This window comes from Sipha flava, unplaced genomic scaffold (assembly GCF_003268045.1).
Source record: "Sipha flava isolate LNK unplaced genomic scaffold, YSA_version1 101_pilon_pilon, whole genome shotgun sequence".
Classification (NCBI taxonomy): domain Eukaryota; kingdom Metazoa; phylum Arthropoda; class Insecta; order Hemiptera; family Aphididae; genus Sipha; species Sipha flava.
In genome coordinates this window covers 1,090,317-1,112,087 of record NW_020271715.1, presented here as the reverse complement: position 1 = coordinate 1,112,087, position 21,771 = coordinate 1,090,317, and the positions used below count along the sequence as shown (strand labels likewise).

Here is a 21,771-nt window from a genome sequence, read left to right as displayed (position 1 = left end):
GTTAATATATACTAAATATTTTATGTATTAATGTATTTATTACCAAATACCAGGTTATTTTTTACATGAAACAATCAAAGTATTATAATATATATAAGCCAAATTGTATTGATTTTGTATATTCATTTTTGTAATTACATTTTTATATATTTTTAATTAGTTTATCTATGTCCTATCCTGTATTATTCCTCCTTATTTTTAAAATGTATGTTTTAATTTTAGTTAATATGTGTTTTAGTTGAAGTAATTACAATATTTGTTTAAGTACGAGTATAACACAATTAATTGTTTTTTTTTGTAATGATCTAGATAATACAATACAGTCAATCCACTCAATGGTTCAATACGTTTAATAAATATTGCTGTTATGACACCGTTTTTTCAGTTATCAGTTATCAGAAGCTTCGGCTGTTAATAATAATATTTCACCATTGACCAGAGTAAGTGCATTTTTAATAATACAGTTATATTTGCTTTTATTCAAATATATTTTGGTTTGATTCATATATTAGATCCCATATTTATTATCTACTTATTAAAATATAAAATTAATAATAATAAACAATTGTTTATTTATAAAATATTTTTTATAAACATTTTTTGTTGTTACTCGTATAAATTTTATTATATATATAATATAAAGAATTTTATGTAGTAGATGACACTCAATATTTCAACATTATCAATTCAATAGAAATAATAATATATGAGTTTTACATAGTTATATTTATACTTTAGTGTATATTTTTTACATTATTTATCGTTTGTATTTAAAAAAATAATAGTTGGTACTAATTAGCATTTTTTTATGAATGGGTAAAGCGATGAGATTCATAATAAGCGTGTTGGTAGAGAATTGTTATTAATTAAAACAGATTTGGATAAATTTGTATTTAAGTGGATTTTTTATTGTTTTTATTGATCAACCAATTAATTTACAATTTCAATTTTAAAATTATTATGATATGTAAACATACCAAAGTGAGGAATTAACAGTACGGAGAGTAGCGATTTCTTCAAACTACATTTGAATAAACCAGGGGTTGACTAATTGATGAGCTAGATAAGATTTCTGTGATTCATGTATCATTTGATCAAGTTGCATATTAATATTGAGATTCACCTACAATTTCACATTTAAATCGTATAGAACGTACCGGAAATAAAAAGTTTATTGTTATACAATTATACATACTTGTAAAATATATATCCTTATTGCATTATTGTATGTAGTTATATTAATTTGATACTTGATGAGTTAAAAATTATCCTAAAATAATAGAATAATTAATTTAATTTACATGCGATAATTATACTTCAAACCATTTTTAGTACTCTAATGACATTTCTGTGTGTAGTTAATTAATTAAATTCTGCACATTGCGTATTTGATGTAACTATATTTTCTAAAGTATACTTGATTAGTGAAAGGTATCTTGAATTTTATTATATTATGTTAAAAGGGTAGGAGAAGTTTTTCTATGAAAAAGCGGTCATTGAGACGATCTCTGAATCTTTGAATTTGTATTCTCACACGGATCTTAAACGTTATAGTATATACACGAGTATTGTGATTTGTAGAGTTTAGTTCGAGGATAGTCACATTAGTCATTAATGGATAGGTAAGTTTAAGAATAATATAATTTTTTATACTGATAATTCAAATTATTTGGTTTATTTATTAATAAATTAAATACGACTTAGTGAATTACTTTATATATACATATTTTTAGTTATTATTGATGATATAGTCGTATTTTTTTTTCGTTGTGTAATTTTATATTAAAACTTGTGTAAGAAAAAACATTTTTAACATAACTAGAAATAAAGTTAAATCTATAAAAGTTTCAAAGAAAATGCATTTTCCTAGTTATCGATTGAGATTTTTTTTAAAGAAAACGGTAATGTTATTGTGTTTTTTTTTTTTGAATAAACGCCTGTGTTTAATTCGAATTTTATCAAAACTTTTTATTAATGAAAACTATAGTTTTCATTCTTAATGATTTATGAGTGTCTTAAAGTATTTAATTTATAACAGATCTAAGTGATAAAACTTGACTTTATATTAGTGATAAAGAGTATTAACATTAGTGTAAATAAAATTCAAAATTCAAAATTCAAATAATAAACAATACAAACTAAATGCAATATTACGTATAGTTTTATGAGTACTTATAAATTTAAATTTGTATAAATTTGAATTTATATATTTATCATATATTTACTTTAAAATGTATGTATCATACATAATATGTTAATCATATTTAGATACATTTATATTTATATACATACGTATTTATTTTATTTGTTCTTTAACTTATACTTTATTGTTGTAAAATAAATATATTTTATTATTATACAATCGAAAAATTAAAACTTTTCTGTATTACTGTACTTAAATATATTTTTCATTATTAAATTTAATTTTCCTAAAATATATTTGAATGAATAATGAAGTAATTTATAAACATATTTTGAAACGAATTTTGTAGCTTCATATTATAGAATCCTACTGCCAAAAAATGTTTACCTAATCATTTGTTGTAAATAACTATATAGGCTGTTAACATGAGAACAATTTTTTTTTTTTTTTTGGGGTAGACATAGGTAAAAGTATTTATTAAGATACATATATGTGGTAAAAATATGATTTTAATGTTTATCTATCGAAAGGATATAAGAATTAATCAAATTTTAAATACGTGAATACAGAGTATGGTGCCCATACGCAGTGTTAAAATATCTCAATACTGAATATTTTACTGAAATATTTTTATTTTCAGCTAAATTTACGATTCCATGTACAATAATGAAGTTTTAGAGTAAACAATTTTAGAAAATTTCTCTTATAAAATGTTATTTTATTGATAACTTATTGGTGCTCATATTATATTTTAAATGTTATACTTTGTGATGATCTTTATTTTCAAATATACAAGAGAAAAGTTTTTTGTAAACTAAAACATCATCCTAACAATTTTTGATGATATTTCCGAAAATTTCGAAAGTGAGTGGTTCTTTTTTCCAGTGTACTCGTAATACTTTTTTTAATTGTTTTTTATTTTAAATTATACGTATTTATTTTTTTTTGTTTTTGTACAAATTGATTTTTAAGTTTGTGCAAATTTTTAGGACATCAATGGAAATGTTAGTCCAAAAAAAAAAATTAATAAAAAATCTACAATATAATAGAATGAAGTCACAAACGAATAGTTATAAAAAATTATAATTCCTGATAAGACTTTCTCTGCGTATATGAACAATTACATTCAGTATAACAATATGTTATTATGTTTAAATTTAGTTTTTCTATACTACAATTGTATGTGTAGCTACAGGTGACTAGGTGACTACTTTAACACATAAAAAGTTTTTTCAGAGTATTCCATTAAAATACTAATTTAAAAATTTATATATTAATGGAATAAAGCAGTTTTGTGTTAATGTTAGCCTTCAAAAAAATAGAAGTTTATGTTATGATTAAAATATTTGATGCTGAGAATTCTTATTACAAACCATAAATTCATTTTTAATTTTGTTATGGTGAAATGTCATGCGCAATATATTATTTAGTAATGCAGTATTTAATGCAATATTAATCTTTTTCTAGATTTGTACATTAATAATGTAACATAGTACGGTTTTCTTAAAGCTACGTTGCATTAGGATTGCTTTCTCACAGAAAATTGCAATATTTTATCACAAATTTGTTTTCAACAAAATATTTTTATATTTGTTTAACTTGTGCTGTAAAAACGTCATCCAGAATAATTAAAATCGTGTTTTGTGAAATGTTTTATGTTCCATCTGGCAACTTGAGTTTAATTTTTTCTCCGACGCAATTATCTATTCCTCATCATAATTATTAAGATAATAACACAGGACTATTTAATAAGATAACAAATCATATACATTATAAATATAATGTTTTGATTGTTTTAATGTTTTTATTTAAAACAATATATTACAGCTGTATCTCGACTATAATATTTATGATACATTATATCTCATCGTTTAAAGATAATATCGATTTCTATTTCAAAAAGAACTGTAATAGAAAATTTTACATTTGTGTTCGTAATTTCAATATTATTTTGTATTGTCTTGTATGCCGTATTCAATTAGTTGAACATAAATAGCTTTATTAGAGTGGAGTAGATGGAAAAACAGAGAGCTTCAAGAAATGTTTAATGAAAACAATATAGAAGAGCTGATTAAGAGAATATGTTAATGCTGCACTGGGTAGGACATGGAATGCGGAGCCAAAACTCTTTACTAATGGTGTTGGAATTACTGGAATATAATCCGTTTGGAAAAAGACCCTTGAGAAGACCAAAATTGAGATGGGAAGATACAGTTGAGAGGGATGTAGAAAAATTAGGAGGCGGAGCAAATTGGTAGGATTTGGTGAGGAATAATGACGGATGGAGAATTAGTTGGGAAACGGGATGGTCCTAGTGACCGAATAATCCAAAAAATAAAAATATAAAAATAAAAAAAAATGCCTTATATTTTCACTGTAATGACACTCATTAATGCAATTTGCAATCAATATCACATTTTGCAATCAAAACATGATCAAAGTGTAATTGTTTCTTCTCATATGCACAGAACGAAAATAGAAATAAAAATTAATACACTTTAGCGATTGAAACGAAACGATTTATTGCACTGCCAGCTTTCATGTTTGTACTTTTAAAATGATGTGTAGTTGGCGAAAGTTTCAGGATATAAGAAAACGATTTGTTTTATATATTTATAAAATACTATTAATGCCTTTATTGTCAGCATAGTCAGACGCTAGAATATGAAGTTATACGGGTGTTAATTTTGTTTGCTTTAATAGTACAAAATCACATTTTATCTGTATTTTCAAATAACTCTTGTGAATAATATGAAAACCAAATTAACAAATTATAGTTTATCTGTGCAAAACTAATTTATTAACATAATATACTTCTCTATGAACAGTGAAGTTTAACTTAAATGTAAATTTATCGATAACCGAAAACTATAGCCAAGCAATTTTCTGTTATAGTAACTGTGACTGCGGTACTAAAATCATTTTAATACGAAGCATCACGTGATGGCAGAAATAATAATGTTGTTCTAATGTCAGTGAAAGCACGGGTGATCTCAAAACATAATAATATAATAGCTAGTACAATTCAAGTTTTGTTATGCGAACTGTTCGCATAAAATCTGATAACAAATTTAATACATAGTTTTATGTGTTTGGAAATGGGTATTTTTATGTAATGTAAGTCATTATAAATATACCTATTTAAATGGACACTGTTGTTTTATTTATATTTTAAAACAATGCATTATAATTATTGTTGTAATAAAACAATTTAGTATTTTCATAGCGTTAAAACAAAATCGTATGATATAATTGTATTTCATTCTGTTATTTTAAACTAAAAATATGATGGTAAACATTAATAATGTACTATAGATACTGAGAAAATGAAAGATATTTATCATATAGAATTAAAAATAATTCTATCATATTGAAGTATGAAATTCTTGTTCATATGACATTTAGTTTAAACTTTAAACACGTAATGTGTTCGAAGCAATGAATAACTTTTCGTATAAATATAGTAATCTATACTTATCCGCGGTTGTATCCACAATTAAATATTATTAATGCGATAATATTTTACCGATGTTATTCGAGCACTGTAGATAATTTAAGTAGATTCATTTTTGCAAATTATTGTTGCTATGTCTCTAAGTATGTATGTAATGTATGTAATGTATCTATGCATGGTAACTATGTATGTACTTATAAAAAATATACCTCATAAGGTATCTACATGCGTACGGTTAATAGTCGTCAAATGTTCAGTTATTAGTTGATATTTGTGAAATTTTTGATAGATTAGAAGTGTTGATACCGTAACGTCACTTGCTAGAAAGTACGAAATTAACAAAACTAGTATTCAAGAAATACGAAAAAATGAAGAAAAATACGATTAAATGTTATGGAAAGTGGTCCTATTTAACAAATAAATATGTACATTACGTAATTTTATAAAATATATATTAATGTTATTGCGAATTTTAAAATTAAAAAAATAAAACCTAACCTCCTTTTTTACATTGTTTTATGGTCTCGTTATCCGCGAAACTTGTCTGAAACGTAACCTTCATGGATAACGAGGGATTACTGTATGTATGTACGTATTTTATTGGAATTTCAGTGAATATAATGCAGAGATTATAATCTGGAAATGACATTTAAACAATATAAAAATGTAAAGGAGTTGCAGGATAGATACCCAATAAATGATAATACACATATCGCTTATTTATAATTTAAATAATTACAAATATAATTAATTATTGATTCGATCTATAAATATTGAAATATTTTGAAAATTTTCTATTACTTAAGATAATACAATTTTAAGTATATGAAAAAAAAAAATTAAATATTATGATAAAAATTAGTAAAATTACTTTTTTTTAGATGTGTCAAGGGGGCAAAGTGGTCCAGTGGTCACACAATGTGGCCACTATACGTGGTCACCAGTTCGAACCTGGCTCAGTGCAAAAAATATTCTGCAGGGTTTTTTGTAGTCTCCCTCCCCTGCCATCATTCTGGTTGCCTTTTCTGTTTCTCCCCGAACCCACTCCACTGGGAGTGAAGTTAACACACGTGTCAATTATCTTCTTAGAAAAGGGGGTGCAAGTGCCTCTTAGCGCACTCTACCCTTCCCAAGTGAAAAAGACATCGATAAAGCCCCAGATGGTCGTTTCGATTCAAATTGGAAAAAAAAAAAAAGATGTGTGATTATGTCATTGCACCTAAATTGGTCAAAAATGTGTTTCTAATGTTGAAAAAATTAGTATTTTAATTCTATGAAAAATCTGACATTAATATACAACACACAAAGACAAAAAAAAAATAATTACCTTTTGCAGACATTAGATGAGTAATATTTAATTAATTCAATGTGATTTCGTCATAAATAGAGATGCCTGATTAAAATAAAATAAATTAAATTTAGCTCTATCGTTCTGGGTCATAAACATAAATTATTAAATTATATTTGTAACTCTTTTAACTTAATTATGAATCGTTGTGGTCAATGATTATAATTTGAGTTGAACAAATGGAATATTTAAGGATCGCGTTTGGTGGTATTATTTCGTTTAGAAAGCGTTAGCAAATCTTATAACATAATTTTCTTAATTTCATTTCATTTTTTTATCAGATAGTATGCATAGTTAATATGGTACATAGTATTCATAATATACACAAATGTATTTGAATGTAATTAATCGTCAATATAAAAAATGTCTTTAAAAGTTAACACTTAGTTGGCTTATAATTCATGTTGTGTATCGATTCTATGCTGTAGAAAATAAGTAATTTTCATAATTTTTATTATGTTTGTTATAGCATGTTTATAATTGTCAGTGTAATACTGACAATATGTAATCTTGGGAAAACTCAATTAACTGATAGCGAATGCGCTCTAAAATTGACTGGTCCGGGAAGGACAAGTTTTTTTGATTTTAATACTAATACACTGAGGGGTGGTCCACTGTAAGTATTAATAATATTTTTTACGATAAAAATATGTTTTATTACCGACTACGTGAATGTTCTGAAATAACATTAATTTTAATGTAATATAGTGTTCTTATGATTGAAATCAAAACATAAAATCGATGTAATTCTAAAGTCGACTAAAACTGACAATATTTTAATAATATTCTATAATTTGGCATTTTTATCAATTGATAATGGATGATTCTAGAATGTATCAAGTAGAAATCTCCAAATAAGTATAGATTAGTTAAGAATTAAATGAAATGCAAATAATAGTGAATTATTGAATATACAATAATAATTCACCCAACAATTTAAATAATACTTTATTTCTTTCATTGAAATTTTGTTTGTTCTACTGCGTTGTTAATAATTGCTTGTAAAATCCCTATCTATCACATCCATTAGGAAATCAACCGTCCAAATTTAATCAGCAAAAATCAAATCATAAAAACATGATGGGGGGAAATTGTTAAATACAATCAAAAGCTAATATATTTAATATTTTAATGAAACATATTTATTTATTATTAAAAAACAATTTTCAATTACTACCCTTAACAATTTGAATATAGATATCTTAGATTTTTATCAATATTTAAATCATGCTTGATTGTAGAGAATTTTAATTAATATGTTGATTATAGTTCAAATATTTTGTAAATATATTTTTGATAGATTATACAATAAAAATTAAATTGGGTGTGGTCTAATTATTTTATATTTATATTTTTAATAATCAAGTGGTATGGGTCAATCTGGTCAATGTATAACTTACGAAGCAATCAACCAAGCATATATTGACGCGAGAAAAAGGATCAGTAAGTAACTAAATATAAGTATAAAAAATTCTTAAGATTCATAATAACACAAAAACAACGATAAGAATTATTTAAAATTGATTTATAAACTTATACTACAGCACATTTTTCAATCTGATTTTGAAAATTTACAGCTATATTATTTGTTTTTATTTAAAATTTAATGTTTCAGAAACACAAAATTTAGAAATCAAAATAATTAGTATTATGCTAGAAAATAAAAAAAAATGTCAGATAGAATATTGATGTACGATATCTGTACACTTTTCTATATTCATAATCAGTGAAAGGAGCTTAGATTTTTTACAACCGGTTTTACGAAACCATTATAGCCGTTGAAGAATCTAATTTTTTAATCTACCAGATTATGAATAATATTGAGAAATACTATTATTACCAATAGATATATGTTTAAATCGTATGCGATTTATATTGTGTGAAAAGCAATAATGATCAGAGTTTAAATATTGATATAATTATATTAAAACTTTTAGGTGTAGCACAAACAAATAAAAATAATTGGAACGCTCAAGAGTTGGCGTCCGTTGGGGAACTATTGTTGGACATATCAACACAACTGACTAAAAAGTAAAAATTCTCAGCCGATGTGTAAACCTAATGTGTCGTTGACTAATGGGTATAATTATCCTTTTATAAAAAATCAGTTATGGACTTTCGTACGAGGAAGTAGAAAAAGGATTACCAACGATTGATACCTCCAAAACTTTAATCAGAGAAGTGTGTCCGGCATATTTGTCAAACGTCGAATGCAGAGTGGGTAAATACAGAAGATACGATGGTCTTTGTAACAACGTTAAATACCCAACGTGGGGTGCTACAAATACACCGTTTTCGAGGCTAGTGGGACCGCTGTTTTCCGATGGTATGAGTGCACCGAAAATCTCCGGTATCAATAATGAAAAACTACCAATGGCCAGAGTGGTTTCGAGGATAATGCACCCCGATGAAGGATTTCATGAGCATGCAGCTACCCTGATGTTAGTTGCATTTGGTCAGTTTTTGGATCATGATTTTACCCTCATGGGCACTCCTGCTGGTAATTTAAGTTTAAATTTATTAATAGAAGTAAAACAAGACGTTAAAATATTATAATGTTTTTGATATTTTTACCTGTCTTAATTGAAAGTAATTAACCCTAGAATTTAATATAAAAAATATAAACCATATAAAAATAAATCTTATGATAACAATCAAAATTTATGAATTAGCATTCGGAAATAATTTAAAATGCATTACTCTGTTTAAATATATTTATTGATATGATCAAAATCTATTTTTCAGATCCAAAAACTAAGAATGAACCAGAAGAATGCTGTAATAGATCTTCAAATTTAAAACATCCATATTGTAACGAAATTCCCATTCCTGATGATGATTACTTTTACAGTAAATTTAATATTAAATGTATTGATTTTGTAAGATCTTTTCCTGCAGTTAGACCAGGATGTCGTTTAGGTAAGGAAGTATTAATAAATTATAAAAATTGGTTTACACAAACGACAAAATTTCTTATATAGTATTTAGAATCTAAATACTCAACCTTTTTTTCATTTGGGCCACATTAAATATTTTAAAATATTACGCGGGCCGCAAGTCTAAATGAACGGAACGGAAAAAAGACTAAAAATACATTTTTATATTGTGTACAACATTTGAAAATTTATTGTAAAAAAATTAAATATTTATTTTAAATTAGTGTGAATTTTGATATTGAGATAATTCTTTAACTATTTTGGATAAATCTGGTTTGTACTTGCTGCATGCTACTCTTAACAAGTCGTCAAGATGTGAATCAGTAAGCCGATTTCTGTACACATTCCTTGCATATTTCATTTTTGAATATGAAGTTTCACATAAAAATGTTGATGTGAACATTGTTAGCAAAAAGTGGGCACATTTTTGTATGGTTTTGTATTTTCCTGGCACTAAATTCCAAAATTCAAAGTATTCTTTTTGTTCTCGCTTTTCTTTGAAAATAACTTCCAAATGTGTATCATTTTTTAATTCAATAAACTCATCAAATACTTTTGAATAATCAGATACAATCAATTCAGATAATTGTGTTATACTCATTACTTCTAAGTGCCAAGGATTTTCTATAAGTAAAAAGCAATTCTTTACACCTCTTAAATCCTGAAATCTTTTTTTAAATTTATTAGATAAGGCAGTTAAATGATTTAAAATTATTATATTGTTTGTTTGAGAAATTATAATGTCATCTTGTTTAGCTTTTGTAAGGGTTGGGAAATTATGTAGAATTTGGTTCTGTATTTCCTCGTAATAGATCTCCAACTTCTCTTCAAAAGCAAAAACTTTATTTGCCATCTGCGAAATAATTTTATTTTCGCCCTCTAAGCCACAGTTGAGCTCATTAAGTTTTTCTGTGATATCACACATATAAGCTAAAAAGCACCACCAATTATTGTTTTTATCAATTTCATCAAATTTATTATTTTGTTGTAAAAATGCAATAATTTCTAATCGTAAAGTAAAAAACCTTTGAAGAACTTTTCCTCTACTTAGCCAACGCACCGAAGTATGTAAAAGAACGTCACTGTAATCACTGTTCATTTCTTCTAAAAGACTTTTAAATTTTCTATGATTGAGTTCATTTGCTCTAATATAATTAACTATTTTTATCACGCTTTTCATCACTAAATCTACTTCTGGAATAGAAACGCGTGCTGCCAAGTTTTCTTGATGAATAATACAATGAAATGACAAGATATTTGTTAAATTATATTGTTTTTTCAACAGAGAAATAAATCCTTTGTCACATCCGGTCATCGATGGACATCCATCGGTACACACACAAACCAATTTTTTGATATCAATATCATTGTTGTCAAGAAAATTAGTAATCACATTGAGATAATCGATGCCTCTCGTTTGACCTTTCGTTGGAATGAATTTCAATAAATCTTGATTAATAGAATTTTGTTCAGTACAGTATCTAACAAAAATAAAACATTGTGATGTGCCTGAAATATCAGTGCTAGAATCAAAAGCCAAGCTAAAAAATTTACAATTTTTTAAGTCTTCGATGGTACGATTATAAATATATTTTGCAATATTTTCTATACGCCTAATGCAGGTAGAATCAGAAAGCTGCATTTTTTTAATTTCCGATATTATTTGATTTTTATTGCTAAACTTATCAAATAGTAAGGAGGAAGCACTTATAAAACATTCCGTCACAATTTCGGCGTCAGTAAATGGTTTCATATGCTTACCGAGTATGTAACAAATTTCGTATGATGCAGTTGTGACAGCTGCATCTTGTGATACCGCCACTGACATAACACTTTGTTGTTGTTGCAATGACTTCTTGAAAGAATTTAATTTTTCTTTTCTCATCAAAGACCCGGGACTATAAATACTATCAAATGATTCGTGTTTGTTAGTGTAATGACGAATAATATTATATTTTTTAAGTATAAAACTTTCTCTACAGATCAAACAAGTAGCAGAACCCTTTTTATTTGGTACGACAAAATATTCTTCTTCCCAATTTTCTTGAAACATTCGATTTTCTTCAGATAGTTTTCGTTTATTTTTTGAAGATACGCCTGCCATAATGTCAAAAAAAGTATTAAAAAATAAAACCCCAAATTTATGTCACAACTGACGGTTGAAATATTTAATAAATAAATGTGCCTGACACCAACGCTATTACACATTTACAATGCAACTAATAATTCGTTTTGTATAATAATAATACGTACCTACAAACGAGCTACGGCCAGTTTAGCGATAAGATAAAATACATTAAAATCATTATAAAATATTAATAGTGGAAATACCAAAAACATAATCATTCTTATCGCAATCGCGTAGGACACACTTTAATTGTTCTGTTATACCTATTTTTACTTATATTAGTTTTAAAATTTTTTTATTAATTCAATGAGTTCTGTTTGGGCCACATATAAACCATTGGCGGGCCGCAGGTTGAGTATGGCTGATTTAGATTTTTGGAAAAATGTGTATTTCTAGTTTTATTGATAATTAAGCTGAATTAGTTTTTAAACCACATTAAATGATATGGTTTTAATATTCATAATATGAAGGCATATATTATATACCTATATTTCTGCCAGATATTTTGATTTAAAATTTTGAAATTTATTACCTACATAAATAAATGGTTGTGTTTATATGCAGGTACGGTACCTACGCATAAATCGTTATAAGCAGGTACGGTACCTATACATAAAACGTTAAATGCAGGTACGGTACCTACGCATAAAATGTTGTATGCAGGTACTGTACATTCGTATCGAAAATAAAATATAAAACTGAAAAAAAACAGTCAATCGTTCTTTGCTCGGTAATCATGGATATTGTATACAATAGGTACTTGAAGTACATACAGTTTGAACATACACGATTAGAGTGATCAATTCGATAAGTGAAAGAAGATAATATCATGTCTATTGTTATGTACATTTTATCACAATGAACAAAAAAAAAACCGTGAAGTGTATACGGCCCGTAGTATAAATATAAATTTCGAATGTACCCACAAGTTGAAAAGGTTAGGCACGCTTGGTATAAAACTTAATAAGAGTAATTAGCAGATTATTTCATCACATTAAGATTATCACTGTCTCGATAAGGTGACGTGAGGATTTTCCACCACACCGATAATCAGTTTTGAATTGTACTTATCGCAATATTACCACATTGTAAAAACAGTAAAGTTAAAGTACAAAAGTATATTACATGAAACCAGTTGCTCGCAGACACTTGTCTGCATTTTATTCTATGCTCCGTGATTCTCCGTGGTCCTTTCTGTGTTTAATTTTGTGTTCTATGCATAGTTATTTGATCGGTTTTTTGCGTTTTTTTTGTGTGAAGCGTGATTTTTTGAGTTCTTTCATTATCATGGATGATATTAAGAATGATATTAAAGTGGGCCAAATATTCAACAGTTATGAACAATTTTTTGAAACTTTTAAAACGTTTTGTGATGAGAATTACCAACCGTTAATTGTTACCAACAACAATAAGCGTCAAGTTACAATTCTTTGCCGACATGGTTACAACCGGCCTTCAAATAGTACAGGTAAACGAACTAAACTACACTACAATTACATTAGGTGCAAAGCTAAAATTACCTGTTTCAAGCCTGCTAACTCTACTCGGGTCAAGATAACGAGTGTTAGTTAAGAACATAATCACGAAATAAGTAGGTCTGCGTTTGGAACGACTAGAATGAAACTCACTGGTGAACAGAAAGACGTGTTGACAGATCTTCACGACGCAAACTGTAAAGTCAGTCAGATCAGTCGTGTATTTCAAAGTAAATTTGACAAAAAACTTTCATCGCAAAAAATTCGAAATTTGCTTCAAAAGTTAGTTCCCAAATCGTCCGATGAATCGGAACTGCAGATGTTTCTGGAAGGAATTGAGGAAGCGGGAGGTGACGTAGTCAGTAAATTAGATGATGATGGAAACGTTTCTGTGCTTTGTATTAGTTCAAATATTATGAAAAAATCTTTTGAAGCTTCATGCTCAACTGTCGTTCAAATTGACACATCGTTTGATTTTGACATGTCCAAATATAAATTGTGTGGCTTTTGTTATCTCAATCCTACTACCAATAAAAGTGAGATGTGTATGCTGGCGTTTCTATTTGAAGAGACCAGCAGTAATCTCCGCATAGCTTTTTCAGTTTTTAAAACGATATGCACTCAAGATACGAATATTTTCATAGTTGACAAAGATTTTAATGAAATTTCTATTTGAAGGAAGTGTTTGAAAAAGCAACCATTTTACTATGCACATTTCATGTAATAAAATATGTTAAAAATCTTGTAGCAACAGCACCCGTAGTGGTTGAATTTAAAAATGACATTATGAGTAAATTCAAAAATATGTTGTATGCTCAGAGTGAAAAGCTCTACGATGAAAATAAAAATATTTTTCTCGCTTCAGTTAATGATATTCAGGTTCGAGTCAACATGAAGTACGTTTCACTAAAAGACCAATTCAACAACAATTGGGACAGTTGCAAAAACATGTGGGTTAAATGTTTTAGAAATAACCTTCCGACGTTAGGAGACAACACAAATAACAGAATTGAAAGATCTTTTTGGACATTAAAACAAAGTCTTCATTCAAGGTTCTCTTCGCTTCCTGAAATTTCTCAAAGTATCGTTCATCTTGTATCGTTCTGCTCAGAAAGACTTACTGAATCCACTTCTACGGCAAATCTCAGATCGCTGAAAATACATGACAAAGACACTAACATCTGTAAATTGAATGCTGAAGCATCACTTGCCTTGAATGACCGTGGTTGTGTACTTTTTCATAAAAGCTTGAAAGCTTTATAAGACCGGAAAGAGTTTATGAAGTTGGAATGTGGAGGTGTACGAGAACGATATGAAGAGGATGAAGTCGTTTATAAATGTTCGAATACTGAATGTACCTGTACGTTCTATGCTAACAATCAGTCTCCATGCCGCCATATACTACTAATAAGAGAACAACAATGTGTGTCACTCTCAGCCGTTTTCGAATTGTCTCTGTTTCATAGTCGTTATCATCAACGAAGAAATGTAGAGCTTAATTATACAGCTACGCGTAATTTAGATGAAATAGAAGATCAAGTACAACTAGATGAGATAGAAAATAGAGTACGTCTAGATAAGGAAAAAGTTCCGGTATTGAGTAACCGTCAAAAATACAATATGATGTTGCCTATCGCCCTCAGCATCGCTAGCCTATCTGCTTGCTATGGAACAGACCAATTTCAAGCTTATCTTAAGGGTATGAAAGAAATTGAACGTATCATACGATCTGGTTCTGAAATTGAAAATTGTTCATTACTTGCAGCGAGCGCTTGTGCATCTATAGAAACTAAACCAAAGTCAACACTCGCAATCGAATTCGAGCCTCCAGTACAACAAACATTGAACGAAGAGGACAATAGCGAAGGAACATCAACCACACTTGAAGACGAAAGCAAGCCTGCTGATCTATCTGGACGATTACTACTGAAGTTTAAGGATAAATTGAAAGTTAGAGGTAGACCCAAACGCGCATTAAAACAACTTTGCTCCTTCAATAAAACAAGTGTTGATAGAGCCACTAAAAAAAAACATAGCAGTGAGCCACCCTCAAAAAAACAAAAAAAGTGATGAAGGTAATACCTTATAATACAGGTAATAACTTATAATAAGTGACAGCATATCAAATTGTTTGATATATATATATTCTATTTGACGCATTTTATTCATGTAATAAAATATGTAATATTGTAATAAATAATATGACGTAATATACCTTAAAAAAATTTAATGATTTTCATGTCTGAATGATTTTGACGCAGTACCTGCATATAACGTTTTATACGTAGGTACCGTACCTGCATATAACGATTTATGCGTAGGTACCGTACCTGCATATAAACACAACCTAAATAAATAGCTACCTATATAAAAAATTAGTTAAGTAACTATAATTTTATTTTTTACTTTACACGTTGTGATTTATTATTAAAACTAAATTAGTTTATATATTTTTTAATATTGATCCTTTTATAATCATGATAAATATAAATTAATAATTATTAAATTAGTATTATTAATTATTTAAAGAATAAATGTATGCCTCATGTTTTTTTTAACAATCAATAATATATTTATTTTTTTAATTTTATTTAATAATCAAAATATAATTTATATAAGTTAAGTTGGTAAGCAATTTTAAGTACTTATATTCTTTGAATAAAATTGCAGGTTCAAGAATAGGATTCAATACGCTGACTAGTGTACTGGATGCAAATACAGTGTACAGTGTAACTGAAGAATATAATAGGTATATTATTATATTATTTTTTTTATTTACTTATTCATATTTACTTATCTGAAAGTTTAATTCTAATGTTTAACTAAAAAACATTTTAATATAATATTTAATAGAATGGTTTTTTAAATATTGCTTTTGTTTATCAAATTTAAAATATATCATACAATTTAATTTATCGTCACCCTTAAAATAATATTTTAAAAATGTCCCATAAAACATGTAAAATAAATGGATAATAATATGCTTGTAAAGAAATTTTAATAGTGTGTTATGCTTAAAATATTATTTGTAATAAAGTATAATTGTTTATTAAATAAATTCATAAAAAGTTAAAGTTACTTAAAATAAACACAAAAATATTACATCATCATTTAATATTTAAATTTGATATTTTTATTAGACATCTAAGAACTGGTTTTGGAGGTTTACTTCGTATGAACCCGGCATTTAAAAATCTCGGACTTAAGGATTTGTTGCCTTTAAAAATTCAAGATCCAGACGAAGGATGTACAAGATTAAATCCTTCACAGTATTGTTTTGATGCAGGTATATTTATATACAGGTATATGTGTTATAATATAGTAAATTATTTAATTTGTGTTGTTTTATTAGGGGAAGTACGTGTAAATGAACAACTTGTGTTGACTACTATGCATACAATATGGGCTAGGGAGCATAACCGAATAGCTCGTGAATTGAGTAAAATGAATCCTCATTGGAATGATGAAATAATTTTCCAAGAAGCTAGACGGATCGTTATTGCAGAAATTCAACACATTACTTATAATGAGTTTTTGCCTACATTGCTTGGAAAAGGAGTAATGGAAAAATTTGGACTACTATTGCAAAAAGAAGTAAAATATATACTTTACCATATTAATGAAAATGTAAAATTTTTGCTATAATTTAAACATTAAGTGAAAAATTATAGTTTAGTTTTGTGGATGATACAATTTACGTCACTTCTTATTTTAACATTTTTGTAATATAGGCGAAACTCATTTTCGTATAAAATTATATTAATTTTATTGATTAAAAAAATTTTTTAGTGAACTTTAAAATAATATATTTAGTGGCGTAAATACGGGGGGGGGGGGGGGGGGGGGTTCCCGGGTTCAAATCCCCCCAGGGCCAAAAAAAAAAGAAAATTGTTTTACTATTGATGACGTGTAATATATTCAGTTTCATTATTACACTTTGAACTTAAAATATACAACTATAAAAATATTATGATAATTAAATAATTATATTGATGGGTGTTTGAAAAGTTTTGTTAATTATACTGTTTTTATATTTCAATAGCTATTAACTTACTGTAATGTAAAAGTAAACTGTAAATTGGTAAAAAAGTTGTATAAAATAATATCTATTTATAGCAGTTATTTAACTTATTTATCTGTGCAACAAAAAAAAAAAGATAACGATTATTTTTGCTAAACCCCTCCCCCCCAGACCAAGATTGAATGTACGCCACTGAATATATTAAATGCTCTTAGACTAATTTTGCACATTTATTTTATATTACCCCAATAACTTACTTTAGTTTACCACGTTTTGGATTAAATTATTAAAATACTATAGTTTTTCTACAGAACTTACAGTATTTTAAGGTAACTTTTCAAAACTACATAAATAAAAATATACCATTAACATGTCTCATATATTTTGATCACAATAATTATAATGATAGTTATCGTGAAAAATTTCAATTGTACTTACTATACATTTTTACAAGTAGATTGTTAGTCATTAACTTATGGACAGTTACAATCAGTGTTTATTCTAGGGGGTGATATGGGTATTAGCCTTCTCAACTTCCAAAGAAAATGTAAACCCTTCCAGAAAAATGTATTTATTATTAACTCCTATCGCATATCACATTCCACATACCACATATCTTTCATCTTAAATTTACGATACTTTCTCATGATAAAAAATCCGAAATTAATATTGATTACAATAAATTTGTTAAAAATTAGTAAGACAAATTTGGTTAAATTGTTTTTCAATAAAAATATTTTAAAAATTAATTTGTTTTCATAAAGTGCAGATATTATTCTGAGGATGTTATCAATGGGTTTATGTTAAAATTATAATTTTATTTTATTTAGGGTTATTGGGATGGTTATGATATAAATGTAAGCCCCAACGTTCTCGCTGAATTTTCAGCAGCTGCTCTTCGAATTGGTCACACATTTTTGCCAAATTCAGTGGAGAGATGGAGCAAGGCCCATAAATTTATTGGTAAATAATTATAAAACCTATATACATATTCATACATATTGTACATAAAATACAAGCGTTAATATATGACTATTCGAACTTTTGACCGTAGCTTCTAAAAAATTGTCTGATCTCATTCGCCGCCCATATGATTTGTATAGAGCAGGAGTCTTAGACGAGTACATAATGGGATTGACTAATCAAGTTGCTCAAGCAATGGACGATTCAGTCACACAAGAGGTGACTAATACATTGTTTAAGAAACCGGGGCAAAGGTTTGGAGTGGATTTAGTGGCATTTAATATTCAACGAGGTAGAGAATTTGGATTACCGGGATTTATGGAATACAGGTAAGTGAAACGAGATTATGTATAGGCGCTGCTATAATTATAAGTTATAATTCTATAGTAATATTAGTACATACGTACTATGTACTATTTTGGTTTATAAATAAACTGAAAATTGATTAAATTGATGTACATATATGCATGATAAATGTTTTTTTATTATAGTTCACTCACGAACTTTAACGCTATGGTGAATTTTTTTTTTTTTTTACTTACAATATATGTAAAATCGTATTATTACCTTTTGATAAAAAGAATATTGTTTCTATTTAATAGAGGTATCGTGTGTCGAAGTGAAAATTATATAAAGTTAAATTCGTAACGATTAAAAAATGTTGTATTAGATAGTTGTAGTATCGCTTTGAATGACTACTAATGTTATATAAAAGCAACAATTGAAAACTTCACGCCCACATTATAGAATCAATTACACACAAAATAAAAATTTTATTTTACAGTTAATACAATTCTTTAGTTATTTCAAAATAAAAGTACAGATTTTTATCAATTTAGTTTCTTATTATTTGTTTTATATAATAGAAATTTTAATAAATATTTATAGTTTTCATGGGAATTTTTTCTTAGCTTTTCGGGAGGGGAAGGCGTTATCTATTATAGACATTTTACTCTAACTTCTGAATTTTCTTTATAATTTGAAAAATTATATTTTACTTTTCATCTTACACAATAAATATTTATCAGAATATTCATATCTTGACCAATTTTACTAGATACCTAATAGATTATGTTTTATGTGTTATGATGTATGAGTAATATGAAAGTCATGTGTAGTATATTTTATTAATCTTATAAAAAAACAAAAACAATCAATATACCAAGGTAAGCATTAAAAAAAATTATTTTTTTATAAGAATAATTAATTTAATTCTGTTTTTATAGAACAATTCAAACAATTTTTTTTTTTGAGAAGTGTAAGATATTGATTCCTAGTAAGAGTATTTATAATATACTATAATACTAACAGTATTACTAAATATTACTAATATAATTAATATTATTAATATTATTATATATAACTAATAATACAATAATAATCATAATATTATATTTTGATATTTAGCTATACTTTATTGTGAGAATGTAATATGAATTATCAAATATTTTATACATCAACTGATTTCTAATGCATAATAATATGATTTGCACATCCGTTATAATGACCTACCCTAGGAGGCAATAAATTAATAACAGAAAAACCTCAATATAATTTTTTTTTTTTTGACCTTATTTAAATTACAATTATATATCAATAACTTTTTTTTTAGAAAATTTTGTGGCCTTCCAGTTTCTGATTCATTCCAAAGCTTATCATTAGAGATGCCAAATTCTACGGTAAACCGATATACTACTATATACAAGTGAATATAATTTCTTTAAAAATTATCTAAACGTATTGATACTTACTCTAAAAATATATTAATTTATTTCATCTTACAGTTCTCCAGATGACGTAGATTTATGGTCCGGAGGCGTGTCCGAAAAACCATTACCCGGTAGCATGGCTGGTCCAGTATTTTCGTGTATATTAGCTACTCAATTCAGTTATGCCAGAAGAGGTGATCGTTTTTGGTACGAACTGCCCAATCAACCATCTTCGTTTACTCCAGGTATTTTAGAAAAATATTCAATGTTGGATAGAAGAACAAATAAACAACCATAGATATCATGCTAATGAAATTAAATATTTTTATATTCAGAACAACTTAAAGAAATTCGAAAAGCTAGATTAGCTCGAGTGTTATGTGACAATACTGATTTGATGGACACCATTCAATTGTGGCCAATCGTTCTACCTGATCATGAAATGTAAGAAATTCATATATAGACTTTTATTTATTAATAGTAGTAATTTACTTATAATAAATTAGGTAATAATTTTTAAAGGTAAATTTTAAATTTATTAATTGTTCAACGATATAATTTTAAAAATGTCCAATCGATATTATTTAAAGTTTCAAATATTAATTATATACACAAATATAGATTTATTAAGTAACTTTCGTCACTTTTTTGGTATTAATAATATATATATATATATTATTGATTTGTAGCTGCCATATCTGGGAATATATAAGCTGTATATGTAAATATGTTATGAATATAGTAACATATATAGGGATTTTTAATTAAGAGACAACAGTAAAAATTTATTTTATTTTTTAACTAATACAATAATAGAAAATTCTTAATTTAAATTATCACAAGTAAATAAATAGAAACATATTAATTTTCACCAATATAGTATAATTATAGTGAAAGCGAAGTGGTACCTAGCTAAATTATCGGAATGTTAAGAAAAGTTAGTTCAGTAAATTGCACAACTAGATAATTATTGCTTATATTAAAAACTCGTATTTATAAAAGTACAAATAAGATAATAATATTTAACATAATTAGTTTATTTATGTTATATTTGAAATTATATTTAATTAAAATATTATTATGTGTGCATTACACTTTAAAGGAATTTTTTTAATATACTCTTATTTTACAGTAATCCTCGAGTACCATGTCGTAGTGGAATAATTCCATCAGTAAACCTGAACAAATGGATTGAATTGCCAGTGTCTTCTAATTAGAAAATCAAATGTAAATAACGATTAGCTATAGATGTTTTTAAAAATATGTATTCATAATTATGTCTATGTAGTTAATATATTGGGTTATTATTTTTTTAATCAATGTGAAACAATCAGATTTGTTGTACACAAATTTTAATTTATTCCAACGTTGTAAAATTATTTATGTAATTACATTTTATATATTTTTTTAAATAATGATTTTATGTATAATATAACATCCTTAATGTATACTAACTATGTTTCTGTAAGGGCGATCAGAAGATGTGTTTAAATACAATTTAATTGGTTATCACAGCGAACTAGATATTTTAATCTATATCCAAGGTCAATTATTGTTTAATGATATATCTTTACGTAACTGTATGATCTTGGTA

The 21,771-nt window shown here is 26.8% G+C and overlaps 2 protein-coding genes across 3 annotated transcripts; both read left to right on the top strand.

The window, feature by feature from the left end:
* The first annotated feature begins 256 nt into the window (after nucleotides 1-256).
* LOC112680679 (chorion peroxidase-like) lies at nucleotides 257-21,492 on the top strand. 2 transcript variants are annotated; one of them, XM_025550870.1, is made up of 15 exons: nucleotides 257-440; nucleotides 7,415-7,561; nucleotides 8,312-8,388; nucleotides 8,883-8,976; nucleotides 9,054-9,445; nucleotides 9,691-9,864; nucleotides 16,155-16,233; nucleotides 16,625-16,770; nucleotides 16,837-17,078; nucleotides 18,336-18,468; nucleotides 18,560-18,797; nucleotides 20,081-20,173; nucleotides 20,253-20,422; nucleotides 20,513-20,621; nucleotides 21,310-21,492. In XM_025550870.1, the coding sequence occupies exons 2-15, from the start codon at nucleotides 7,416-7,418 to the stop codon at nucleotides 21,392-21,394; spliced, it is 2,178 nt and encodes a 725-aa protein (XP_025406655.1). In that variant the 5' UTR covers nucleotides 257-440; nucleotide 7,415; the 3' UTR covers nucleotides 21,395-21,492. The 2 variants fall into 2 exon arrangements, with proteins under 2 accessions (XP_025406655.1, XP_025406647.1); XM_025550862.1 differs by lacking the exon at nucleotides 257-440 and adding an exon at nucleotides 1,287-1,622.
* Nucleotides 14,480-15,555, top strand: LOC112680692. Its single transcript, XM_025550878.1, has 2 exons — nucleotides 14,480-15,183; nucleotides 15,250-15,555. The coding sequence occupies exons 1-2, from the start codon at nucleotides 14,763-14,765 to the stop codon at nucleotides 15,552-15,554; spliced, it is 726 nt and encodes a 241-aa protein (XP_025406663.1). The 5' UTR covers nucleotides 14,480-14,762; the 3' UTR covers nucleotide 15,555.
* Nucleotides 21,493-21,771: the final 279 nt, after the last annotated feature.